We start from the raw sequence: 27,731 nt of genomic DNA, 5'->3' as shown, positions 1-27,731 counted from the left end.
GGATACCTTTATTTGAAACTTGAATATCTATTTTAAGTTTTTCAGGAATATATAATTTCTAAGCATTATCCGCCTACTGAACAGCTGCCTTCTATCCTGACAGTGTTGCTGTCAGGAATTCTTCTTAAAGCATTGAATAACAACCCTGGTGGTTTACTAATAGGTGTATCAATAAAATTCACAATATAGGTATGTTTGCTTTCTGTTTCCAGTCATAAATTGACTAATAATTCAGTCTTATAGAGGAAAAAGTAAAGCCCTGTACACATTACTTGTATATTCCAATGCCTTTCTTTTGCCATTCACAGGATTTGAAAAGCTGATCCACTGATTAAAAACCTCTTTGCAGCTTAAAGAAACACGATCCCAGTCCAAGAGCAGGAAAAGCACCCTCTACCATTCAATATATAGCAGCATGTTTTGCGTTTAAAACATATACATCACAGTTAATTTGTCCCCCAATGGTTGGTGTAGAAGCCCTCTTGGTACCAAGAAGCAGGAGTCAAAATAAAGAAGGAGTTTGCTGTTGAGACACCAGACCAGACATTGTCTGTTCTTTGTTAGTCTGTATTGTTAAGGTGTCTGTCTGATTCAGGCTTTTGCCCTGCAGTTCAGGCACAGTCTCTGCAGGCAGAGGAGATCTTTTCCAGGGAAGGAATAAGGGAGATGCCCGGACAAATTATCTGGGCATAGTGGGGAAGCAGCGTGGATGGAGGTGGGAGGTTTCCTCTGGAGTCACAAGGCAGAGCCAAGTCTTGGAGGTGACTAGAGGACTAGAGGGGTCTGTGTGTCATGGCTTGAACACCCTGCAGCTCAGGGTGCCCTGGACTGCTGCTAGGCTTCGAGAGGAATAAATCCACTGACAAGGTGTCTGGAGATTGTGGGGATGTTAAACATGTTTATAATTAGAATTCCTCCGTTTGTCCAAATTTGCATTTTAAAGCCTCATTTGATGCTCCTGCAATGCTTGCAGTAAGGAGAGTTTTAATTGGGTTCTTAATTTCCTTGAAGTCAGAAAGGTCAGGATGATTGAAAGGTCAGTTGATTTCTTTGGATGATGACAGATCTCGGAATTCCAACTAGGGAAGGCAAATTGTTCAGTTTGGCCTTTCCCAATTTCTCAGTAATTTTCTGTAGTTCTGCATATATAGCATAGAGTCCATCTCCATCCTCAGGAGACCTCGTTCTGTTAAAGCTGAATAGCACTTCTAATCTGAAGTTCAAAGCATAGCCCCTGGTATCATTTCAGTTTCATATTTCTTTAATAAATGTTAGGTGCATCACCGGTGAGTAGAAACAGCGGGGACTGTGTAATTAATTCCAGTATTTTTGATTTCATTTCATCTTAAGCCAACAGGAAACTCTGGGGCATGTACTTTTTATTGTACTAAATGAAATACTGAACATCAGGCCTCCAGCAAGAAAAACGAAAAAGTACTCTGGTAATGTAAAATTATATCTTGTTTCACACCCAGGTCCTTAATAACATGCCTTGGTATACAGTGTCCTTAATGAACTTCTGACACTTCAGTGGTTAGTCTATTGCAAACTGGTTTTATTCTGTTTGTTTATGTACTGCTGGGCTCCTCTCTGTGTGTATGTGTTCATAGGACATTTTTCATATTTAGTCAATACTTGCTGAAACAGTTTTGTATGCAAAACTGTAGTTCCTTGTAGCAAGGGTACTTCATATATCATGTTTGCCCACTTCTGGAAGAAAAGAGTTTCACGTATCTTTGTTTTTGATGACTCCCTTTGCATACACCTGGCACCTGCTTTGATACATATTTTTAAGGTAATTTAATATTTGGTGAATACCTGAATGGGGACATTTTTCCTAGGACTAAGCTTACTTTAATTAAACTATCCTGTAGAAGAAAAACAAACGAAAATATATTACATTAAACAGGTTATGATTGAATGTGTTCACGGGACATTTGTACTGGTTTAACTTAATCTGACTTAAGATCATAATTTGAAATTGCTGCAGACAGTGTATAGAGAGACTGTGTGCAATCCTGAGTTTCTGCTTTTCATTTCACACCTGAGTTATCTGTCCTGTTAGCTCACAGTGGTGCTTTTATTGATGCATGTCTTACTTCTGGCATAGTAGTCAATTTCTAAATTTTGACAGTAAAAATCACTGTCAGAATTGAGTAGGAAGTATTTGGTAGTAGGAGTAGTCTTATCTCATAATTATATGAACTTTGAAATTTTTTAAGAGGTATGCAAGCAACCAGAGGCTTCTCTTTTGTCAGATGGAGTTCACTGTCTCTGCAGTTAGACTCTGCCTGGTTCTGATGTTTCCAGCTGCTGGACACTGTGGTAGCTGCATGCTTATAATGGCCCAAGTTTTGAAATATTGAGTTTGCTATCTTGCAGGTATTTGTTAGTTCAAATAACTGTGCAGTTCTAGAAAGTGATTATTTGAGTTGTCTCTGTGAACTGATAAAAGAGAATGGCATCCAGAGAGGCACTCCGTGTTTCTGCAGCTTGATGCCTGATCCAATCAGGAGGGTTCCAGGCAGAAGGAGACATAGGTTTGCAGAGATTCTGAGCTCAGCAGGGAGCTTTGTGACACATACGGGTACAAAACGCCGACAGTTTGGACCCATCTGAACTTCAGTGATGCTTGAAGTACACCACTGAGACGAGCTCATAAGTACTACTTGTAATGGAGGTCCTATGTCCTCTTCTTAGCACTTGCCTAAGCAAGGATTTATTTATTCATAGCAAGATGATAAGAGCAGAGGCCATGCTGATGCCTGCTATTAGTTTAAGAACCTCATTCCTCTGTGCTCCTCAGCTGTAAGGATTTTAAATCAACCTGTTGTTAGGAAGGCAATCTGATCCCAGCTTACAGAGGAACCACCCCCCTGCCTCCAAATGGTCCAAGTTCTCTGGGTGTGTTGGAACAGGAGATATGGAATGTAAGCATCAGTATGAGGAGCCATCATGTGAAAAGCAGCTTGTAGCTTTGATCCCCCTGTCTATATTCAGTGAGACACAATTTTGTGTGTGTTTGTTCCTAATGAGCATTGTGTATTTTTTGGTGCACAGGAGCAGCAGAGAAGAGCTCCAAGCATGGAGCTGAAGACCGGACCCAGAATTTCATCATGGCTATGAAGGATCGCATGAAGATCCGGGAGCGGAACAAGCCTGAGATCTTCGACTTGATCAGAGATGTGTTTTGTGAGAGCAAAATGACACATGCTCAACAGATGAAGACAGTGAAACAGAGTGTGCTTGATGGTACCTCAAAATGGTCAGCAAAGATCACAATCACTGGTGAGTGGGAGAGTAATGGGTTCTCTTGGTCTCACTTGGGTGCCTCAAGTAAGAGAGCTGGTGTGAAATTAGGATGGAGAGGAAGGACTTCTCTGAACTCTCTTTTTCTGTTGAGTGGACATACAGGTACTAGGTGTAGATAGCCCTATTGCAGGCACTGTAGTGCACCATGAGCTGAGGCTCACCAGAAATGCTTTCATGAGGGATATTCCTGTTTCTCTGGCCATTATGAGCTGCTACTTCACGTGGTGGCTGGACGCACTGTCTTGTTGCAGGGTGGTGGTAACCCTTGTCTTTTCCTTTCAGTGGTGTGTGCTCAGGGTCTGCAGGCCAAAGACAAGACGGGGTCCAGTGATCCATATGTAACTGTTCAAGTGGGTAAAACAAAGAAGAGGACAAAAACCATCTTTGGGAATCTGAACCCTGTATGGGAAGAGAAGTTTTACTTGTAAGTGCTCTGACAAGGACTCACAGTTTCATGTACCTCTTTGTATGATCTGTGCTTTGACACCTGTGTCTTCTCTCTCAGTATGCATTCCCACATCACCTGTTATCTGGGGTGATTCTATTTTTGCTCAGCATTGTGTGTTTGTGGAGGGTTGACATCTTTAACAATGTAGGTAGTGCACACCTATTTATCCCATCTGTCTTCCTTGTGTATGTACAAATTGTCTACTTGATGAACACCTCTATACTGATGTTCCTAGAGAATGCTAAAGAGAAAGGATCCTCTTATCTATAAGAGAAAAATACTTAAATCAGCCGCTATTTTTCATGGCTAAAAAAATTCCTTGTAATATGAGAGTAAAATTTGTGTAAAAGACTAAGGAAACTTCTGTGACCTATTTCTGGCATCTGCTACTGTTGTTTGGCAACCACATTTAAAGGTAATTAGTTTTCAGTTGTCTGTGATACCAGAAGCCTCTTCTTTCAGTTTTGGAACATCAATGTAACAGTAACTCAAAAGGAGTTATTGTTGTGAGAAAGAGCTTACAAGATGACCAATGTATTGAAGTTTGAATTGAATGCAAAGACTGGAGGCAAAATTCTTTAGATAACAGCTACACTCAAAATATATTGTTCCATCCTGCTTTTGTTGAATATGTAATCAATACCCTCAATTTGTCATTGAAGATGTTATAAACCAAAATGGAGGCATGAAATGCAGCAACTATTTTCTGAAGATTCTGGATGATCTCATTCAACAACAACAATCTTTATTTCTTTTAATATGTAAAGTCTTCAGTTGTACCATCTCTCTTTTTCCTTTTTTTCCCTCCCTGTTCTCTCCTAAACTGCTTGGGGAGGACTCTCTCTGCAAAGTACAATTTGTTTGTGTTTTAAAATCAGTTTCATATCAGTCCAGCTTTTTTCTTCACAATGTACAGTAGAAACAAAATTAATTTTAAGCTGTTTTGAGCTACTCATTAACGTCAGAAAAATCCTACTGCTGTTTTGAGTGAGTAAGCCCCTGGCTTTATTCTTGGTTTAATCCAAGGTAACATTTCTGCTTGGTAAGTAGTAAGAATGCTTAGGTGCCATTTGGATAACTCTAGTCACAATAGCAGCAGGTCTGTGTGGGAGCCTTAAGGACCTTGATTTACCATGCCAAGTAGTTACCATGGTATTTGCAGTGTGCTCCCTTCTAATTTTAGGAGCTTCAGCAAATACTCTGTTTAAAGATAGATAACAGAGTGTGATAAATGTCACGGTTTTAACAATGACACTGTTTAGACTTAATCGCCATGTCTGTGATTCAGCAGATAACATTCTCTTGGGCATTACAGCTGATGCTCCTTTCTGTCTTGCCTGTGTTGGTTGCCTTACTTGCCTTGGAACAGCACGAGAAGATGAAGGGAATGAGCACAGTGTCCACGCTGATGGCTGGAGAGCATTCAGTACTGCAATCAGTGTGTTGTTTCACTAGTAGATGTCAAAGCTCACCTTCTGCTGGATGAGGAGTCATTTAGAAGCGTGTGCAGCACTGATTTTCTACATACCCGTGTTTCTATTTTGTATTTATGGATCTTTTTGCAGCTTACAGTTCTTTAAGTTATAAAATTCTCTAACGCATAATCAAATGGAAATTTAAATCAACACATTCAGGCCCAAAATACCCATTACATACCAGGCATTTTTACAAGAGATTGCCAGGTCAATCAAGAGATTGTCAAATTTTAAAGAGTTGGATGGGGAGATGTCTTTGATTCTTAGAATGAGGTTAATTTCTTGTAATGAGATAAGGGTGTTCTGCTAGTTACTGAAAGCCTTGCAATAGACATATGAGAGCTTTGGTGCTCAAAATGGTTAAACAATTGAAAAGAAGGAAGATGTGTAAGAAGAGAGGTCAGGTCAGTTACTAATGTGTGTCAGCAGTGCTGGCTTGGTGGACTTGTTTGTAGCTGATGTTCAGTAGGTGACTAGTGCCTTCCGTATGATCACAATTCCAGTGTGTTTTCAAAGGCTGAATGCAGAGCCAGATATCTGTGTGCATCAGTCATTAGAATTACGGCACTAGCATTATAACCATGGCATGAATGAAGGCACGCATTGTACAGATGAGTGATACAATTCTTTCTACAAGCTCAGTAAAGTTTATTATAAGCAGCTTAAATAAGTGTGAAAATTTTTATGTCTCTGGTAGCCTATTTTAAATAGGGGGTTTTATGCTTATTTATGGTGATTGACAGAAAAGTGTATAAACTTAAATTTCTCTCCCTAAAAAAGGCTTTGTTAGTTTTCCATATATTTTCAGAAAAACATAATGTGGTAGGTTTGACCCAGTTGTAAAGTCCAGATTTAGAATCATCTTTTAGAAAAGGCAAGGTTGAAAATGATTTGGGTTTCCATTATAAGTGCTTTTTAGGTCATTACTAGCCTGTGTAAGTGTAGGCATCTGCTTAGATTAATCACCAGTTCTTGCAGTGTATTCATGTTGCCTGAGCAAGCAATATGCAGGCTGTTTCTTTCTGAAAATTCTCTCGTTGTATATTTACATCTATAGCTTTAGGAAATAGGTTGTTATGGAGAGATTTTTTTATATTTCATCAGCGTTTGAAGACCTTTGAAAACACAAGGTGTTGATTTTTCTGCTCTGTTCAAAGTGTTGCAGGCTTGATGCAGACTCTGCATATGTGGTGCTTGGCAGCAGGAAGCTTGGTGGGGGACTCCAGCCACTGCTGCAGCACAGTGTTCTGTGAACATGCACTAAGGATATCCTGCTTCCCTTGGGTTTATGTCCCCTTCCCTCCTGCAGTAAATCCCAATTTCTTTCTTCTAGTTGTGATGAGCAAGCTTACAGATGTCCTCCTTCATTTGCTGTGTACTTTTCTCCCCTGTGCCCTCAGCTCTCTTTCCTTGCCCTTAGCTCTGGCTGGACAGAAAGCAGCATGTGTCCTGCCTGCAGCTGGATTCTGAGTTGTCTGTAGTGGTTGGTACATGAGAGCCAGCTGGATGCAGGCTTTCCAGGGACAGCAGCTGGTGTGGGTTTCTCTTCTCCATCTAGCTGTCGTTTTTTCAGAAAACCTGTTGGAACGTAGAAGCTTTCATAACAAGTCTGCATAACTCTCTTTCCTTATGAAGCAGTCCAGTAGTATTAGAAGGAAGCTATTTTTGCCATATTCAGTGCAATTAGAACAAGACAGTAATTCCCCATTTAGTCATGTTTTAGACTGTCAGTGGAAATTACAGGGTTCCTGGAATCTTTTTTTTCTGTGGAGGCTGAAGCTGAGCATCCATTTGCATGGGTTACAACAGCAGACAGTGCTTAGGAGGATAAACTTAACCACAGGGCAATTTCAGTTTTAAAGGGAGAGCTCTGGGGTTGTTTGGAGGCTGCTTGTCCATACCTTTTGTTCAGGGAATGCCATAGTCTTTAAAGACTGTGAACACTAAATGTTACTGTTCTTCCCGGCGTAGGTGCAAAATTACTTGTTCATTTTACAGTAATATCCCCTTGAAGTTGTATGGTCTGAGTACAGCTATGTCTGAAGCTTTGAATGGTGGGTGTGAAGTCACTCCCTGGAACAGATTACATTGTCACTGAACAGGTTGCAAGAGGCATGTTTATTCTTTCTCACTGCAGAAGAATAACTGAGTTAAAATGAATGCAGGGCCTCATGCTAACAGACGTCCCAATATTTTACTGGGACATGCAGAGCCCACATGATATACATACCTGTTAATCCTTTGGGAATGGTGCTACTGCTCAACTAACCACTGGCTAGTTACCCAGAGGCTTCTGTTTGGTTCCACAGTTTTCCTTTTAGCTGCTGAGTGTGTTGTCAAGCTCAACATCTTTCAGTTATCTCTGTGATTATATGTGCTGTTCCAGTGCTGTATTTTAGACTTCCCCTTCTGAGATCACTGTGTTTATAACCATTGTAACTCTCCCCGCTCAGACTCCCTTCACTCTGTGGCAGAGGCTATCCAATTTGTCTTGGTTTCTTTAATCTCCCAGGTACTGCAGATACTGAAACTGGCACTCTGATAAAATCTCACTTGTTTCTCTGCTCAGTTACCAACGTGAGACTTAAATCTGAATGCAGACCTGATGCCTCGTGGCAAGCACCAGTTGGAAAGCTGAGTTAATGTAGCTAGTGATGTAAAATGCAGAATCACTTTATCTGCTCTTTGTAGCTAGAGCAGCTGCACCATTAATTTGTCAGTTGGTGTTGTAACATTGGGTAACAGCAAATGATTGCGCTTGTTCTCCTAAGAAAGAGCTTCGTGCTAGTAAGAAGTGAAAACTCATTTCTTTGTTCTTAAACAGCAATAGCTGTTAAGGGCTCTCAGGGCATATTATTGTGCTGTCGTGCTTAACTTATAAAGTACTGAGGATTTTCCTTCGTTCTCTTTCCACTCTGATTTTGCCTTCGGTGTTTTCTCCACTGTTCTTTTTTCTTCCTAAAAGAGGAGTCTTGTCATCATTTAAAAATGAGCCTCTTCTGAGAAGTTTTTTGCCTTCCATTCCTGATGCAGTTGGCCACAACTGAGCTGCTAATTGGAACCTGCAATGTTTTGATACTTCATTTGAACCACATTCAAATCCTCCTGCTTTTTCAGCTGCACCATTTCCTCAAACAACTTTTTTTCTGCTCCCTCTCTGTATGCTGTTGCAACTTTCTGCTGGTCTTTCTCATACTGGTTGCTACAACTACTTCCTTTCTCATTTCCCATAAAATCACTTCTTTTTCTTGGATTTTGCTCCTCAGAAGCAGAACTGTACTCCTCAAATGATCACAGGTCCTAAAAATCTTGCTGTTATCTGTTATCTTGCTTGATCTGTTATCTCCTTTGCATTTTACTGCCTCCTGTACTCTCATCCATTATTTCTGCAATCAGCTGTGCACTTTCTTTCTTTCTCTTTCATTGTATAAAATGTCCTCTTCACTGGGTTGCAGAACTTTACAGGCCCTTCTTGAGAATTGTGTCAGCAGAAGGGAAACTGGTCACAGAATATTGGACACACAGACGTTCACTAGACTCTTTGAATCATAAATATTTTTGGTTTAATACAAAAAAATACAAAAATACAATAAAACTACTCAGTTCTGGGCTTGACTGACCTACGTTAAAATCTGAAAAATGTTGTTGCCTCCTCTACTCCTTTACTTCCTTTACTCCTTTTTACTTTCCTTGTCTGTTCTTGCTTAAATCTATTTGTTGTGTTTTGTCTTTATTAGCGTGTTAGCTCTGCAGGGTAAAATTAGCAAATTCAGCACAAATATTGTTGGGGTTTTTGTTTCAAACAATGAATCATTGGTTCAGAAGTAGTATTCTGGTCATTTTTGCACACTCCTCCTTTTTCTTTCTCTCCACATTTTGAAGGAGATGAGGCACAGACAATGACCTGTCCCAGACCCCTGACATCATCCAAGCCCATCTGGCCCAGCCTTTACAGATGGGCAGAGATCTCAGAACAAAGAATCACTTCCTACAATTTTTTTCAGAAGTTCGAGCTAGATTAGAGGGATACAAATTGCTAACTTCATTGTGGGAGGAACTATAGTGTAAATTCAACAGTTCTTGTTCTGTTTAGCCACCAATATACTAATTACTGTGTGTGTGGGCATGTCACTGTGTGAGCAGACCAGAATTAACCACAGCTTCGTGTGCTCTCGTGCTTCCCCTCAGCTGGGCATGGGAAGAGACCCAAATATTGACAGTGCAGGGGACGTGTGTGGGTGCTGGGGCTTCGGTGCTGTGTAAGGGGAATGTGGCAAAATAGATGGAGTTAGAGAGTGGGATAGCGAACAAGTCAGCAGAACCAGGCTCAGCTGCTTCCACTGCAGCAACGACTGGCTTCAGGGAGAAAATCTTAACGGAAAAACACCCTGATTTTAGTTTTTCTTTTAGATTTTGTATGCTGTTTCTGGAAAATGTTACTTAATTTGGTAGCTTGAAGTGTAAAAGTAAGTTCTTTTATAAAAATGGCACCACTCCAAACACTGAGACAATATGGATAAAAAATAAGGCGTTTGTGCCATATACATAGCAAACCTGATTTCCAGGCTCTTGCTCTCTGAAATGGATCTGAAAGTATTTGATAATTTCTTCCTTTTGGTAGGGTCACAGAGTGGTTTTCTTCTCTGCATCCTCTTTGGAAAAGCTCATGGAGTTCAGCTGTGGGAGCGTGGACAGATATGTGTGCACACGGTGAAATCAAGCTTCATAAAAACATAGCAAGAAGTGGGGCAGGCATCTTGAGAAATGTGCCAGCTCTTGTATTAATGAGAGGAAGAGCTTCTAGCAGCAGAGCTTGTTAGCCACAGTCTAATGGAGTCATGTCACTGTCACAAATTGGCAGCTATTACTCATTAGTTAGAAAATTCTTACCCATCAGCAAGTGCAAATCTTCCAGTGTTCATGATTCTGTTTTGGGGTGCTCACTGAAAAGTGAACTGGTTTTGACACAGCTGTGTTGCTTCACCAAATCAAGAACTGTGGTTCTACATACTTAGATGTTTGATGGTAAGCCACCAGCTCAAGGCTTTCAGCTGCAGTGAGCAAGTGGTAAAGCTCACTCTCTGGCATGGGACGAGGACAAAGAAAGCAAGTTGAGCAGTTTCTTAAAAACAACAAAGAAAGGTGTGATAAAATAGAAGCTTTAGTAGCTCAGTAAATGCTATTGGAAGGCTTCCTGTAGGATGTTGCAATGAGTGAGATGATGCTGCTGTCTTTGAGTGAAGGATGATAGCCAGCTACCTCAGGAGTGGGAGATGATGTGTGTGGGACTGCTTAAGTTACATTTAGGTTTGAACAGCGAACATTTTCCTTAAGGAAAGACCACTGGAAGCAAAGAAAGAAGACCAAAGCGATCCTAGTGAAGAGCTGGCAGCCAGGAGGTGATGTCTGAAGAAGTCAGGAGTTAACTTACTGATTCTTGGTAAATGACTCTGTGTGCCAGTTGTGTTTTTAGGCACCCATGCATTTCTGAACACTGAGCCACTACAATACTGCCAGGCTGTACAGCAGTGCACTGTGTCAGGAACAGAAGATTTCTTTTACATGCTTAGGCTGTATTGCTGGCAGACATGACAGAGCACTCGGATAAATTTGAGAGCTACAAAGGGCAGCAATTTCAACCATTCCCTGCTTGTGAACACTTGTTTGCATGGTTTTGTTGGGAAGACATTCTTCAAGTAAAGGAGGAGGGAGAAGAGAGTGAAGATGGGAGACAAACATTGAACCTCTTTTATTCTGAACTCTAAATACAGATTGGTGCATAGCAAAGACAGGGAGCAGCCATGTGTTCTGCCTGTGATTTGAGCTGCATAGAATTGCCTCTAACCTGGTCTGTATAATTCCCAGCTATTCCCCTCTACTGGAAAAATCAGTAGAAGCTACGTGGATGTCTGTTAAACGTTGTCCTGAATCACAATGGTGGCAGTAAGAGCCCAAATGGTTTCTTGGCAGAGAGCATGCTCATAACCAGCCACTGCCACATCCTATTGACCAGGCTTAGCAGAGCTCTTCTGACCCATTTCTTCTTTCTCCCTGTTGCTTAGCAACAGATGCAGCATGTTAATGTTAAAAAGGCTGGAAAACAGGCCTTCAGCAGCAGTTGCCTGTTTTCATAGGTTTTATTTGCTTGAGGGTAGACATTTGTAGTGGTTATGGTGAGTAATCACCCTTGTCATGGTCTCATACGAGCATTCAAATTGCTTTATTGCGTGCTCTGTAAATGAGCAGAGCTGTTATAATACGGTTCTACCCACTTCTGACATCCAAGAGCCTATTTGGATCTACAAAAGGTATCTGAAACACCTGAAAAAGAGTGAGATTCTGTAAATCCTGTCAGTGCATTAAACTGGAGGATGCTGATTCATCAAACAGTAAACTTCTTCTTTGAAAGGAAATGTCCTTATTGATCTGCCCATAGCACAAAGTATCAGTCTAAGCTGTGAATAATAGGCAGAATCAATTATAGGAATTAAGTACCAATGCTATAACTACTGTATCACACCCGTTCCCCTCAGGCAGTGTGGTGTATTGATTTTACTGATTGTAATGTATATTATTACAATATTATACAGATACTGATTACATCTGATTGTTATGTATTATGCATTGATACACTACTGCTTTGTGACTGTCTTGAAGTAAGAGATCTACCTCCACCTGGGCTATTTGTCCTTTGTCAGAAACCAGCACAAAGGGTGTTCATCACAAGTCTTCACTGTGCTAACCTAGAAACTGTGTAAAGACAGGTAGCCCTTACAGGCTACAGCTGACCAGGAGGTCGTTGATGGAGAGGGCTGTTGAAACCAGTTAGACACTGATTGTCATTTTTGGTGGGGATGTATGCTGGCATTAACCAGCTTAGCTATCCCCAGGCTTCTGTGTGCCTTACAGAAAAACCTACACCCATGAAGAGAATTCCCAAGTTCTGTGAGCTGCTGCTGAGAGTGAGGACAAGCAGCAGAGCCACAGCCTCTTGGGAAGTCAGAAATCAGTGGCTGAGGTCAGGGCAGGGCAGTCTTTCAGCATGCATATGGAGGGCTGTGTCTGCCGTGTCACAGGAGCATTTAGAGAACGCCAAAAAGTTGTTGTGTGGTTTGTATCAGACACTCCACTTTTGAATAAATGTGCATTGTTTACACTTGGCTAATTCATCTCTCTGATGTTGGAGTGGGTCAAGAGGAATACTGAGCATGTAGCAAATAAATGTTGGCTGCACTGTGCACTCTTAAAATTACATTTTCTCTTGTATGCAGTGAGTGCCATAATTCCTCTGATCGGATCAAGGTGCGGGTGTGGGATGAAGATGATGACATCAAGTCTCGTGTCAAGCAGAGGCTGAAACGCGAGTCAGATGATTTCCTGGGGCAAACAATCATTGAAGTTCGCACTCTGAGTGGAGAAATGGATGTGTGGTATAACCTTGGTGAGCTGGGCCTTGGGACTGAAAATGTGTCATGTGTTGGTTTGGGAATGTTTGAGAGCACTTGGATGCATATGGACAATTTGCAAGAAAGGGAGAGAAAGTTTACATGGTTTTAAGGTCATATGATGCTGCTGCAGAGCAACTGCAAAGCTGATCTCAGTTAAAATGGAATGTAACATGTCAGAAGGTTGATGTTTTTCCTCTGTCAGCCATTGAAAAGTACAATGGGAGAAGTGCTCAGAGCAAGACTCTAGTCCACCTGTGCTGGAGACATGCTGTCCCGTGTTCCTTTTTTTGGTGTCAACACAAGCATTTTACCAGTCTGTAAGAGCATCAGGTGCACTGCACTGAGCTGGCAGGTTGCTGAGACCTTTTGCAGTGACTGTTCTAGAAAGTACCAGCAAGCAACCAGGTGGTGCTGAGTTGACAGGCACTATGGACCTGTCATCTCCTAGCACATCCAAAATCTTCCAGCAGTTCCCAGGAGTTCAGGGCTGTGGTGAAGTTAGGGATAAATTCTTCATCAGTCAGCCCTGTTCTCAGAAAAGGAATCTGTCCTGGGTGGTTCTAGTTCAGCTGACTGAATCCAAGACTCTGTAGCACATTTGCTGGCAAAAAGGCTGTCTTATGTCTAAAAATGTACATAGTTCTAATTAGATGTGTCATATTGAGGGTGTATCATGACAGTTGTTTTGCTGATGTCTACTTAGTATTATTCAGTGATTCGAAAGAAAAGAGAAAGTTTTCTCTGTGGTGACTCAGCCTGAGATTCCAGCAGTTTCTTTTACCACTGTTGTCACCCTGAGATGGTTGTGCTCTGATCATGAACAATGCATGTAATTGCTGATGGTTTTGCCTTCTAGAGAAGCGAACAGATAAGTCTGCAGTGTCCGGGGCTATTCGCCTGCAGATCAGTGTGGAGATCAAAGGCGAGGAGAAAGTGGCTCCGTATCATGTTCAGTACACTTGCCTTCATGAGGTAAGAAGTGGGAACATTTGTTATTTCTGACTATTGAAAAAGCAGTTTTCTGACCTGTATTTCCCTGAAATGTTCCTCCTTGCCCTAGGTGAGCTTTCTTTTTGCTGTCATGCAGGCCTGGTAACACACTGAGTCATCAAACCCACATTTGTCAGGGAGGCAAAGGCAGCTTTAAGCTGTCTCCCCCACACTGGGGACTGGCTGGCTCAGTCTGTCCCACTGTCACAGCTGTGCTGCTGTCAGGCAGAGATCAGGCTTTGGTTCCACTCAGAGCCCATGATGAGTTTAAGGTGGAGAAACCTCTGAATTTCCTTGAGTGATGTTTTCAACACGTACTATACCTCTGTCTTTCATTAGAGGAAGCATACTAAAATGCATTATGAGTAAATTCTGGTTGAGGAGGGAGTCTTTGTCTTGGGCTGTTGAGTGATGTAGGTATTGGTGATATAAATTACTTTGTGCTGCTGCAGTGGTGTGTAGTTTTGAAAAACTGATGGGGAACAGAAGATTAAGCTGAGGTTTCTGAGTACTGATCTGTCTTAGGATGGACTGAGCTGGACAGGCAGTGCTGCAGAAGTTGGGAGAAATCCAAAGATGACTTGTGAGAAAGACTAAAGGGAAAACCCTGTCTTGGAGAGATGCCCAGTTTATGTGTAGCAAAGAAAAGGCAGGCAGCAGGGTCAGTCTCAAAAGTGCCTGAATAAAGAAGAGTAGTCAGAGCCCTGTATACAAGAATATCCTGAGGTCAGTGAGGGTTAAGCATAGAGAAGGGGACAGTTGTATCACGGAGAGGAATGTTCATCTACAGGAACAGCATATTTATCCAGACACTGGGCTGGATGAGCTTTCTGGTGTCTTCTGGCCTTACCAGGGAGCTCTCTGTAAGATAAATACGAAGCTCAGAAAGCAGGCTTCTTTTAGTAGGCTGTGTTGCATCCTTCAGTACATATTTATTGTGTTTTTTTTTATTTCGCTGATGGCTACTATTTGGTAAGCTGTTTTGGTTTTGTCCTTTGAACATGCACGATCACTTACTGCTCTTTTTCTTGCAAATAGGTATCTTGTTAACTATCACCTTTTTTCTTTTGTGTATTCTAAAATGAAGATGATTTACAGCAAGAATAATATAATCAGGAAAAATAGTACTGTAAAGCAGAGTCCTCTGCTACTAATGAGATCATTAGACTTTTGCATCGCTTACTGTAGGGAGCCAGCTGTCTGAAAGGCTGATGAATCTGTAAGTGACATGAATTTGAGGATTACTGAAAAACCCACTGAGCTGAATGTGCAATTTCTGCATAGCAATGATAGCTGAAAACTTGCACTGTTAGATAAAGTGAAAGGTTATGTTGAATAATAATGCAAGTGTCTAGTTGTTAAGGGTGATCTTAGGGGTATCCTTTTTAGGAAAAGAAATCTGTTTGGACTGTTCTGTATAAAATAATAACAATGCTGATACAGAACTGTACGTCAGCTAGCTTGTCCATATTAAGGCATTTTCATTTTGAGGACAGAAATGCGTAGGTTTCAGGAAAGCTAATTAGAGTATGGTTTCAGTGCACTGAAGCACTCTTCTGCATCATTCACATTGTCTGCTGGGTAAAGTTGTAGGTATGCATGTGAAAAATTCAGCTATGCGACTCTTTCAAGAAGAAAAGAAGGTAAAAGCAGACAATACAGAGGGGGCAGGGGGAAAAGGCAGAGAACAAAGGCATTTGTGTTAGTGCTGCCACCTCAGCACTTCCACATTCTTCATGAATCTTACTTAGCAGCCTCAGCAGCCTCACGTACAGACTTGTTCCTGTTTTGTTTTTCAGAACCTCTTTCACCATCTCACAGATGTGCAAGGGAATGGGGTGGTGAAGATTCCTGATGCCAAAGGAGATGATGCATGGAAGGTGTATTTTGATGAGACAGCCCAAGAGATTGTGGATGAATTTGCAATGCGTTATGGCATTGAGTCAATATACCAGGCCATGACGTAAGATGCATTTCCTGTGTTCCTTAGTGCAGATAATTGGTGTAACTAATTGATGTAACTCTCACTGTTTAGCAGATTAAGTGTATTGATAATGGAAAGCTTGGCAGTGACAGCTGCTCCTTATGGGGCTTACTCTGAATGGGAAGAGACTTCCTGTCTTTGAATCACTGGTGTCCTCAAAGTCTAGAAATGATTGTCTGCCATTTCTATTCTGAGACTCTCAAATCTCTGTTTGAGAGCTCTTCTGTTAAAAAGGTGTTGCTCAAAGTTCCCACTGAAGATTTCTGATGATACAGGAAGGGATGAGGTTTTGTGGAAGCATTTGTCCTATATGTCTGTTGTGGCAAGTGTTAGAGTTCGTTGAAGTGACTAATTTTCCAGTTGCTGCTGAAAGCACTTACAGAAAGTTTGAGTAATGGTGCCACTGATTTGTCCTCTTTGGAGCTAGGCTTATGCAGTTCTGTGCCTTCAAAGAACCTTTTCCATGTCACTATACTTTTATTTGGATTTGGGATTAGTCATTCTTTCTTAAAAAGTAGTATTGCTATGCTTAGCTCATTTCTTATTTCAAATGTAATATAAAATGTAGCAGACAAAAGTGAACTTTTTCACATTAGAAGCTGAAAGTTTTGGGTTACGAGTCCTTAGATGAGTTACGAGCTATACTTATGTCACCTTGCAAGCAGCTTTTCTGCCTATTGGTTTAAGCCAAAATGGAAAAGAATTGGCAGGTTTCTCTGGCGATCTAGTCACTGTTTATATCAGGGCTAACTTGAAAGTTGGACTAGGCTGCTCAGGGATGTGAAAAATTTCCAAGGATGAAGGTCTGCCACCTCGCTGATTAGATCCCCACTCCTCACAGCTTCTCTTCTTAAAGCTGAACAAAGACATTTCATGCACTTATATTTACACAGTGCCTAAGTGACCAATTGATATGTAAGTGTCATGTAACAAGCATGGTTTTAAACTTGAAGAGATTAAATTTGGGATAGATAAAAGGGCGAAGTCTTTTACAGGGAGGGTGGTGAAACAGTGAATGGATAGGCTAGGCTGCCCAGAGAGGAGGCAGATATCCTATTCCTGGATATGTTCAAGGTAATGTTGAATGGGATTTTGAGCAACCTGGTGTGGTTGAAGGGATCCGTGATCACTGCAGAGGTTGAACTAGATGACCTTTAAAGGTCCCCTCCAACCCAAACTATTCTGTGATTCTATGAGTCCTTCAGGGAGAAGATTACATTTGGAAAGTAGATCCCAGATTTATCTGAGAACTCAGTAAGTATTTCTGCATAAAAATGGCCCATCTCATTTGCCTCTTGGAATGAACTTTACTTGCCATTTCCCATGATAGAAGACCTCTTAAGCTCTGATTTAACTTTTTTTAGGTCTAACAGATTTTTAAAAGTTTTTTTTTAATCATTTCACAAGCCTGGATGCTTCTAGCATAATTTTGAGATTTCCTGGAGGATGGTTCCTTGCATTTAATGAGAGAATGGGAAAATGCAAAACAGTGTGCACACTTCTTGCAGGCTGAATGGTTTAGCCATAGTGAATCACATATCAGTGCAGCACAGAAATACTAGTGTGTGCTCTCACTGGACATGGATGCTTTCCAGCTGCTGCTGCCTCATGACACCTCAGAACCTGTGTCTGCCTCAAGCAGCAGCAAATCACGTCAATTTCCTCGTGTCAGGCTTGGTTCTAGGAATTGGCATCAGGACCCAGGGCATCACTAAGTCACTGCTGGCAACAAATGGTTGAAAAGCTGTTCTGTGATCTGGAAATGGCTGCAGTGGAGGGATTTCTCATTGTTTTGAGCTGTTGTCTAGATGGCATCTTTCTGAATAAAAGCTCTGAGATGCTGGAGTTCTATAAAGTGATGAAACATAACTTCCATCTGTTCATGGTGCCCGCCAGCAAAAGGGTCTATTAAAGGGATAAAGTCAAACTGCACAAAAGAGACCATAATTACTTACATCACTGTCTTTTTGCAGACATTTTGCATGTCTCTCCTCTAAATACATGTGCCCAGGCGTGCCAGCTGTGATGAGCACCTTACTTGCCAATATCAATGCTTATTATGCACACACCACTGCCTCCACAAATGTGTCTGCTTCAGACCGCTTCGCAGCCTCCAATTTTGGGGTAGGTTTGCATGTTTGTGATGTTGCAATTGGACTTCTGTAATTTGCCTACACTGCTCCCACTCTTCAGTAAATAAATTTTTCTGTTTAAGGAGCATTAAATTTGTGAGGAGTTGGAAGCAGTGGAACTCTTTTACACCAGACAAAGAGCATGGGTTTATTGTCTTCATCGTCACACATTTCAGATATCAATCAGTGTAACGCATTGTGGTGTTTATTCTTTGTGTGTTCACATTACAATGGAGCACAGATGGTATGGAATGAGCAAACAATACTAACTCTGCATGTTGGTGCTGTTGGTAAAATACACTGTGTGATCTGGTAATTTCAGAACTTCGTTTTTAAAAACAAAAACTGCTTTAAGAAAAAAAAAAGGCATCACCAACAAAAGAAGTCTTATCCCCTTAATGATTAAAATGTTTTGTGTAAAACTTGTGGAGTTAAGCGTGCTGGAAAAGTATTTGGAAAAGCTTATGCTTCACATCAGATTGAGAATTTATTAATAGATCGAGGTGTTCACAATGCCAAATCAGAATTCAGTGGAGAGACCTGACCTCAAGAAGTTATGTCACAAGAAGCCTGTAATACTTGTCACTTATACAGATAAGATCACAGAGCTGTATCATTGCTCTGATATAGACCCTTTTCTGCCTGTAATTTATTCATCTCTGAATAAATATTTTCTCTCAAATATAAGTAAGGTGTAAATTTCAGATGGAAAGTCAGAATGGTTTCTGTTCTGCCTCTACTGTAGAGTGGTAATGGAGTGTTTTTTCTGACAGTTCTGATGTTTCACAGACTTCAGAAATAATTGCAGTTTAAAGGTAAATCCAAGAATTGAAAGAAAATACTGTTTGCACGATGCCATGTATCCATACTGCTCTCATGAGCTCTGACACCGATTACATGATACCTTGCTGCTTACTCTGAACATGGTGATATGTGAATGTTGATTGGTGTTTTCTGCTCAACAGAAAGAACGATTTGTCAAGCTTCTGGATCAGCTTCATAATTCACTTCGGATTGACCTCTCTATGTACAGGGTGAGTGAGAATAAACAGAATCCTTGCAGGTATTTTGGTGGGCAGAAGGGAAATATACCATTTGGATTTCTCTTTCATTTCTAACTTCTTGCATAGTTTGTGTCTTGAGGAATTGTCATGACATGCTTGTTGCTCAAATGTACTGTTTTGTTTTTCTCATGGATAGAAGTTAGACCTTGCTTTTTTCTTCCATTATAATTTCCTCAAGACTTCTGAAATAATTTGAGCATTGTGAACTGTGCTCCTCTCTGATACTTTCCTGGAAGTTTCCAATCCAAGTTGGATTGGATTAAATAATTTGGATTACTCTTATCAGCTACTTGGGATTGTTCTCCCCTACTATAACAGCAATATTTTAGAGACCATGTTGTCATTTATTTTAGATTTGACAAACTCAAATCACGATGTATGGTCAGGTTCAAGATCCCCTCCACTTTAGCAGATTGTGAAGAGATAAGTTTCAGATGTTGGCATTAGTCCAACAGGCTTCATAAACCCTCCACTTTGTTTCTTTACTCCTCCTGAGTCAATATTGTCTTATCATGTGACTTGGCTGTTTTTTTTCCTTTAAATTCCTTGCTATATTATTTCAATCAGTGACTAATTCCTTGAAAATTTCGGAAATGGTGGTAAAATGTGAGCTTTGATTTTATTTATTGTCCACTTCTGATTTTAGCATTTTCCTGAAATATGGAAAAACATATAGAGGAGAAAAACACAAGCAGATTAAAAGAAGTGCATTAGGAAGATAAAACAAGAAGGAAAAGGAGCAAGGTGCAAAAGAAGATAAAAGGAATATTGTGTGAAGAGCTGTTCTAAAGCTACATTACTAGAAAGAGAAGGTCTAAATAAAGCCAACTGATCCACAGAGTAGCAGAGAGAAAATTATCAACCCATGACAATAGGAATCTGTAGCAGTGCTGCCTTTTTTGTTTGCTTGGTGTTCAGTAAAAGCTGCTTTTTGGTGCCTAATGCAACTGAAATGTGCACAAACAAGGGAGATCTTACATAAAGGACCAGGAAAGATTTGCGTAGTTTAAATAATTTAGGTGTAATCTAATTGCCATTATATTTAGAGAAATGGCTGAAGCATTATGGGAGCACTAAGTAATTATTTTAAGTCCCCTAAAGGGCAGATTAAGTTCTGAAAGAAAAGGTGTTAGTTTGTAACTTTCCAGGTAGGAGATGGCAATTTATATTCATCAAATGGTTTGTATTTAGGTCTTGACCCATGGAAGTCTTTGATTTTGATAAATACCCTGAGTTCCAGAGAGCCCATGTGCGGACAGCTTAACTCTTAGAAGCAGAGTTCTCTCACAAGGGCCATCTACAAATGACTGCAAAGAGCATCAGATTGCCCGCAGTGGTTAGCTGAACTGCAGTAATGCTCAATTACTACTGTCAAGAGACAGCATATTTTTCTGCAAGTCCTCAGTAAAAAGTGAAAACTGTTCTCCTCTGCCCTTTTCACTTCATATCTAATAATTTTTGAACGTGCAGATGTGAAGAGAAGATTGCCCCTGCTGTTTTACTTGCAGCAAAACCAGTCACGTCAGCTTGAGTGTAAGAACTTGCTGAGGAATAGGAATGCTGTTAAAGGACACGGGTCCACAGGAGACAGTGGGAATGTAGGAAAGGGCACAGTGCCTGAGGTCGGAAAGGGAAGAGTTTTGTGCAAGAAGCAAAGCTAGCTGCATTCTGCATATGTATCTACATTTGGCATCTCACAGGGTTCTGGCTAGTTCCAGCACCGTCTAATGGGATCAGTGCTAATTTTTCCTTCTTGGTCTTGTTTATTTCTCTGGAGAGGTGTTGAATATGCCACACCTCTTGGTATCTCAGAAGAGAAGCCAAAAAACCAAGTGCTGAGTGCAGAATGGAAAGGGCTCACATAACGCCAGGCAAAAGGCCAGGGCTGCCAGTGGTGAGGCTGTTCCTGCCTGCTCCTTCTACAGCCAAGGAGACCATTCCTGCCACCTAGGGCTGTCAGTCTCCTGGCATCCACAGACTTTACATTTATATGAGAAGCTATTTAATTAAGCAAACAGATAAGCTTCTGCAGCAAAAAGGCCTTATTTATTGAGCATTGTTTTGACTGGTACAAGCTTCTTGAGCAGGAAATGTTTCCAAGACAGTTTCCTTATTTAGCACATGCTTGAAGCCTTGCATGGATCTGACTGTGCTTTCCAACAGGATTTCCCTTTTCTGTCAACAGAATAACTTCCCAGCCAGCAGCCGTGAACGGCTGCAGGACCTGAAGTCTACAGTGGATTTGCTGACCAGCATCACTTTTTTCAGGATGAAGGTAGGGATATGGGTGGGCATGGGAATAGCATCTCTGCAGTTTTTTCTCCCAGGAGTTGATTTCCTATTTTCAAACCATTGTTTCAGGTTGTTGTGCTTTAGACACTTAAGGTAAATGGAAATAATCTGCTGACCATGTATAAGCATCCGCATTTTGTCTTTACTTCTCTGTATTTTGCATTATGAAGATGTAAATTGCTTTTCCCCTATTATTTTTCAGTCATAAAGATAGCACAGCCCTCTCCCACCCTCCCTAGCAAAAAAAAAAAAAAAAAAAAAAGAAAAAAAAGCGGAGGAGGAAGAATAAAGGAAATTGTCTAGTTTTAGGAAGATAATTTGCTTTTTTAATAACATTAGGAAGGTTTTTCACTATCTAGTAAATATTTTAGAGTTTCTCTTGTGGAGGATGAGATACTAAAATGGGATACTCTCTCTCAGTAGAGATCCAGGAGAGTTGTTACGAATGCTAATGTGCTGCTTTCGTAGTTAAGTTTATTGTCCTAGCAATGTGTAATGAGATTATTTTATATTCCTGATTTTTGGCTTCTAAACTTTTTGAAAAGATTATTATTGTTGGTTAGTATGTGGCACTTAAAAATTTTTATCTTAACAAAAAACAAAGTAAATGTGTAATTTGAGCTACTTCAGGAAGTGCTTAAAATTTTACTCCTAAGCCCTAGTGTAAATGATGATTGAGAACTTTATTTTAAGAGTATTCAGTCAGACAGTCTGTGTTGGAAACTTAATTTATAAAAATACTCCAATAAGTTTAGAGGTACTAAAAAGATCAGAATTGTCAGGTTATAGTTCTGTTTGCAGGGTGACGATTACCTGTCTGTTTAAAGTACCCCTGCAGCATTTTTGTAAAACAGTGTAACAATGAAATAATGAAAACAGCTGCTGTTGCAAGAGGAGAAGGTGTATCAGTTGGCATGTCCCTAAGGATTCTGGTTGCTTTAAAGTTAATAAAGCTTGTGATGAAAGATGTACTTAATGGAAGTTTTTTGTATTTAAAGGCAGACAAATGGTCTTTGGCAAGACTTTCCAGACCAGATGCAAACTGCTCTGCTGGTCTGTTGCACGTTCTTCCGATGCTGGGGAATACTGCCTGCAGGCTTTGTAACAAAGTCCTATGAATTCAGCAGAAATTGTGTGTTTGGCCCAGATTATACACATATCGAGCCACATGATCTGTCTGTTCTGGGGAATCTTCCTTGGCACATCATGATCTCTTTTAAGCTTCAAATGGTCCTGCGGGGCAATAAGTGTTGTCACTGCTTTTTTGTGGCTAGTGAGAGTGACCCATTTGTGGTTTCAGGTCACAAGTTGCTGAAAGCAGATCCACCAAGCCCTGAGGGATTTCCAAATCTTTGGTGTGTCCTTTCCCTGTTTGATTTAAGAACTGTGCTTTGTTTGACTCTCTTTGTTGTCCCCCTGCCAGGTCCAAGAGCTGCAGAGTCCACCCCGAGCCAGCCAGGTGGTGAAGGACTGTGTAAAAGCTTGCCTCAATTCTACCTATGAGTACATTTTCAACAACTGTCATGAGCTGTACAGTCGGGAGTACCAGACAGATCCTGTGAGTACCTGATAAGCAGGCAGAAATCCAAGTTTTCTGATTTTTTAAGATAATAACAAGAATACTAATTGATAAAAAAAGCAAGCACAAACAAAGTCGCATGACTTGTTATCTCCTGAATGCACAAAATTTGTAATCAATTAATGAGCACTAATTAGTAAGGGGAAAGATGATAATTGTTTTACACTAACTAATTACGATGTGTTTTGCCAGCCTCAGCAGTTATTTGTGAAGGAAAGGTTTGATGTAGCTTTGAGCGAGCAAAAGCCAATTACAGCAAATGTAGGCTGATCAAGGAAACTGTCATTAGCATATGTAAACCTCAAGCAGTGAGATTTTGCCTCGTTTTCAGGCATCCTGCACTGGGTTTAGGAGGTACTTCTAGGCAAAAACTCTTCTCAAATGCATCAGAGCTCCACTGGCCTCTCTGTAGTAATGCACACACAACATGTCACCAACCAGGTGCCTAAAGAGCAAGTATTTGGAATAGGCTTAGGGAAAATGATATCTCAGCAGGTCAGCTGGAGCCTGGCCTGCTCCTGGCATGGTAGATGACAAAACAGGGATGAGTTGGGTTTTACCAGTTAACAACATGGTTTGGCATGTATACTGTGTTTTGCATTAGATCAGACAAGTTGCCAGCAGTCAATAATTTTAAGCTCTTTGGCAGAAAGGGTCCACAGGTATGCTTGGAGTTTGCATGATGATCTGCATTTGCCAGCTTTTTCTTTGCCCTTATATTTTTTGCTGGTTTTCCAATGGCTTCCTTCTCAGAACAAAACTCAGGACCTCCCTGCCGAGGAACAGGGCCCCAGCATCAGAAACCTTGATTTCTGGCCCAAGCTCATCACTTTGATAGTTTCCATCATAGAAGAGGACAAGAATTCTTATACCCCAGTCCTGAATCAGTAAGAATCCTCCATGTCATGTATGGCTAATGCTAGTCTGTGTGTGCTCTGCTTTATTTCTTAACTGCTTTCTATCTCTTCTGTCACTTGTGCATTTATAGAAGTACTTATCTTGTCTGTCTGTCTTTCTGTCTTATCTGTCTCTGTCTATATAAATAACTTTTTGATTGGGATGGAAGAGTTTCAAAAGGTTCAGTTACGATGGCGTTCGAGCACAAACACCCTGATTATTACAATCCTGAACTCAGGGAGGCACCTGAAACTGGGGTGAGAGTTCTTTTGGTTTTTTCTGATGTTGAGTAGTTCAGGGGTGCACATTAATGCACACAGTAGTGCTGTGGTGCCTTACACTGTGGTTTAGGAACGTGGTGTCCAGTGCAGCACTGGGAGATTGCATTGGGTGGAGTTTGCATAGCATTGGAAAGGACCTTGAAATGGGTCTGTTTAACGGGTGGATACCCCTCCTGCAGTCCCACAGGGCAGAAAGAAACAGAGATCCTTCAAGGTATTACACACAAAAACCTGGATTATCATCACTTACCTAACATGATTAGATCATTAGATCATTAGGCCTGTCAGCCTACTAACTCTCCAAACGGAGAGAGAAAAAAATGGACAAGGAAGGGGAAAAAGGTGCCAAGGGCACCTTTTTTGAAGGGTTGAGATCACATTCCCAGAATGACTGTGTGCCCCTCTTCTAGGAAAGACATGCAGAACCTGTCTTTTTGAGTAAAACAGATTTTTCAATTTTCTTAATCTGTGCCACAAAGTCCAGTCCATTTTCACCGGGTCTTTTATCTAGGATGAAGGAAGCATCTCTAATGTTGAGCTTTTCAGCTTGTAGCGTAGCTCAGAGCTAAATAAAGTAGTGCCCTTTGTTTGGACACATGCCAAAGCCTTTTCCAAATGTCCCCTCAGGTTTCCTCAGGAGCTTGCAGTTGGGAAGATCAGCGCAGAGGTGATGTGGAGTCTTTTTGCCCAGGATATGAAATATGCCATGGAAGGTAAGAGAATGTCTCACTGCTGTTAGCTGACTTGTTGCTGATCTTTTGTTCTCCATCCATTTGGTGAAAATGAGGCTTAAGCTCTTGAGTAGCATCATTGGTGATTGGAGCAGGGATTTCTAGTGATTTGTTTGTTTGTGCACAGCTGGTTTATGGGTCAGAACTGAGGCTGAGAGCTGCGTGACCTGTAGACCTCCATGTCAGGCTGTGTTGCAAGCTGTTCATTGACATCCCACCTAGTTTGACACCAGAAGTTCCCTTTGGCCTAGAAATTATGATGGCTTGTATCAACAGCCAGCAGCAGCTTCATCTTCCATTGTACTGTGGTAGAAGGGGTTGGAGAAATTGGTGGGCTCTGGGTCGTGCTGTGGCTCTAGTTCCCTGGATAATACAGCACGGCTTGTCTAAGCCATTGGCAGAAAGAGGCTGTTAGAACAATTCCTGCTGCAGGCATATTCATTTCGTATTTGTCTTTGCATAATTCCACCTCCTAGTAATGAAGAAATTTTATTGGTTCTGAAGATGAGATGGGCATGCAGAACCTAGCAAATGTCCAGAAAGGAATTCTTTTGCTTGCAGTACTCTTCTGATGGTTGGTTTTTGAACTTGATTTCAGTTCTATACATTAATTTTCACAATCTCACCAACCTCTCACAAGTTTCAGAGAGCATCCAGCTGTCTCTGCAGGGCTGGGCTTTATGATCATTCATAAGGTGAGTCTGTGATAAAACTGAAGTGCCAGTGCTGTCTGCGGCATGCTAGCTTTATTTATCTTCCAAACTCAAGTCAAGCTACTGTTTTTGGCCACTCAAAAAATTTTGTTCCATCCACTTGTCCCCACTTTGATCTGAACTCACTCACAGGAGTGATAGCCAATTAGACTCTTCAGATTGCTAGGAAAAAAATGCTGCCAGTAAGAGATCTGCCTGCATTTTGTTCTTCTGGAAACAGTCTGTGGGGTTGCTCTGTAGGTGAAAAAGATTGACTCAACTTATTTTACTAATCTCTGTCAGTGCAACAGATGTCGAGACTGTGCTGTGGGGGGACACTCTTTGCCAGGTGTACCCTTGAATCTGACAGGCTGCAGGGCTGGATGAAATGTTCTCAATTCTGTGTTAGGAACTTTTTTAATATGCATGTACCCCACAGTGCCTTTGTCTTGTGAGGTCAAGCTTGTGTAAGAACAGACACTGGGAAGAAGGACTATGACCTACAAACTCTGTTGAAGAGTCTCTTTTATAGTGACTGTCACTGCTTGCTCATGTGTTAGAGATAACACAACGGTGATAATTTCATGTACTCTTTCCCTAGAAACTGTTCGCTCCTGCAAACCATTTTAGCTCCCCTTTCAATTTTGTCCTTACTTATGTAGGAAGGATGGAGCACCTCTCCTGTGATAAAAGACTGAGAGAATTGTGTTTGTTCAGCCTTTGGGGTGACCTTACTGGGGTACCTGAAGGGAGTCTACAAGGACAATGGAGAGGGGTTTTTTGCAATAATGTATAGTGACAGGACAAGGGGGAATGGCTTTAAACTGATAGGGAACAGCTTAAAATAATAGAAAGAGAGGTGGAAGCTGAATGACGATTAATGCAGACAATGAGAAGACATGCTGTTAGGCAAAATCTCCAGGGTGTGTTTTGTTATTTGAGGTTCTTTCTGTACTGAGTTCCATTATTTCATTTCATAACATTTGCATTTTTAACTTTCTTAGCAGCCTTTTAAAACGTCAAGGGAACCTACAAGAACACTGGAGAGGGACTTCTGACAAAATCATGCAGTGATAGGACAAGTGGGAATGGCTTTAAGTTGAAAGAAAGTAGGTTTAGGTTAGATATTAGGAAGAAATATTACTGTGAGGGTAGTAAGACACTGGCACAGGTTGCCCAGAGAAGCTGTGGATGCCCCATCCCTGGCAGTGTTCAAAGCCAGGCTGCATGGGGCTTGGAGCAACCTGATCTGGTGGAAGGTGTCCCTGCCTGTCACAGGGGATTTGAAATGAGATGAGCTCTACAGTCCCTTCCAACCCACTCTATATTTCTTTCTATTCCTTTGTGTCTCCTTCAGGAATTTATAATGCAATTTGCTCTCCTACATGTTAAAAGCACCCTATATTCTTCCTTTATCTGCAGCAGTGAGAATTGCATGTCTCTAGATCTAGTTGTTCACCTTCCTAAGACTCCCTTTCCCTGTTGCATCCTGCTGTAAAATGCAGCTGTAAAAAGGTTACAGATTGCATGACTGTCAAAGGGGACATGAATAATTTTTTTTTGCTTTATTTGATTGCCTGTGCCCAGATTAGCTTGATCTCCCAGGTTTTCTCTATTCATGTCTCGTATCATGTCCCCACTGATGACTCTGGGCTCATTTTACCTTTTCTTGACATCCCTCTGGTCACTTGTGAGCTTCTTAAGACAAGCATTGGTATCACTCATGAGTTTCTCATTGCATAGTAAATACTTGCTGAAAAGAGCAAAATATTCTTCAAAATATGTTTGGTGGCAAAAGTTGATACAAATGCAGATGGTGGACAGGGATTTTGCATTTTGAACAAAAATTTAAACACTGCATGGTAATTTATTTGTAGTCTAACTGTTCAAGCTCTGCAGGAGGGTTGAACAGTGATAGAATCTGTGTTAGGATGTGTCTCTTCTAAATATATATTCAAGAAATGCTTAGGGTGCAGAATTCTATTTGAGGCAAGTGTGATTCCTCACACTACTTTGCTCTCCAGAAACTTGTGAAGATAACCTTTAGAACAAGCTCTACAATAATTCAATTACGGGCCTTACTACATATATTTTAAATACAGATGATTGCATTAGCTCACTGCATTTTTTTTTTAACTAGGGAAAAAGGGATTAAAGGAAACTGATTAAATGATGTGTAGGATGATAATTAGATTTGCCAGCCTCAGCTCTTGGCTCTGTCATTTCTCAGGTTCAGTTGTTGGTTTTTCTACCAGTTAACCTGCACTAAGAGTTTCATATTCCTTTTCCCCGTTTGTGGCATGATCTCTGGGTATATTTCTTGTCTGCTCTGATATCAGTAGCTCTCTGCAACAAAAGCTTATCTATTTTTTGGAGATACGTGCGCATGAGCACCGAGTGTAATAC

The 27,731-nt window shown here is 41.0% G+C and overlaps 1 protein-coding gene across 5 annotated transcripts in view; it reads left to right on the top strand.

The window, feature by feature from the left end:
• The window catches only part of UNC13B (unc-13 homolog B), a 205,786-nt gene that overhangs the window by 133,110 nt on the left and 44,945 nt on the right, over positions 1-27,731 (top strand). For all 5 annotated transcript variants that reach the window (XM_014886034.2, XM_088157158.1, XM_088157156.1 and 2 more), the window contains 11 exons: positions 3,061-3,288; positions 3,595-3,736; positions 12,507-12,676; positions 13,540-13,655; positions 15,473-15,636; positions 17,631-17,781; positions 18,755-18,823; positions 21,039-21,128; positions 22,569-22,703; positions 23,478-23,611; positions 24,530-24,615. In XM_014886034.2, coding sequence (XP_014741520.2) covers positions 3,061-3,288; positions 3,595-3,736; positions 12,507-12,676; positions 13,540-13,655; positions 15,473-15,636; positions 17,631-17,781; positions 18,755-18,823; positions 21,039-21,128; positions 22,569-22,703; positions 23,478-23,611; positions 24,530-24,615 — 1,485 coding nt within the window. The remainder of the gene's footprint in view (positions 1-3,060; positions 3,289-3,594; positions 3,737-12,506; positions 12,677-13,539; positions 13,656-15,472; positions 15,637-17,630; positions 17,782-18,754; positions 18,824-21,038; positions 21,129-22,568; positions 22,704-23,477; positions 23,612-24,529; positions 24,616-27,731) is intronic.

The sequence above is a fragment of the Sturnus vulgaris genome, chromosome Z, assembly GCF_052056855.1.
Source record: "Sturnus vulgaris isolate bStuVul1 chromosome Z, bStuVul1.hap1, whole genome shotgun sequence".
NCBI classification, from domain to species: Eukaryota; Metazoa; Chordata; class Aves; order Passeriformes; family Sturnidae; genus Sturnus; species Sturnus vulgaris.
Note: the sequence above shows the minus strand (reverse complement) of the source record. Positions and strands in the feature narration are given on the sequence as shown.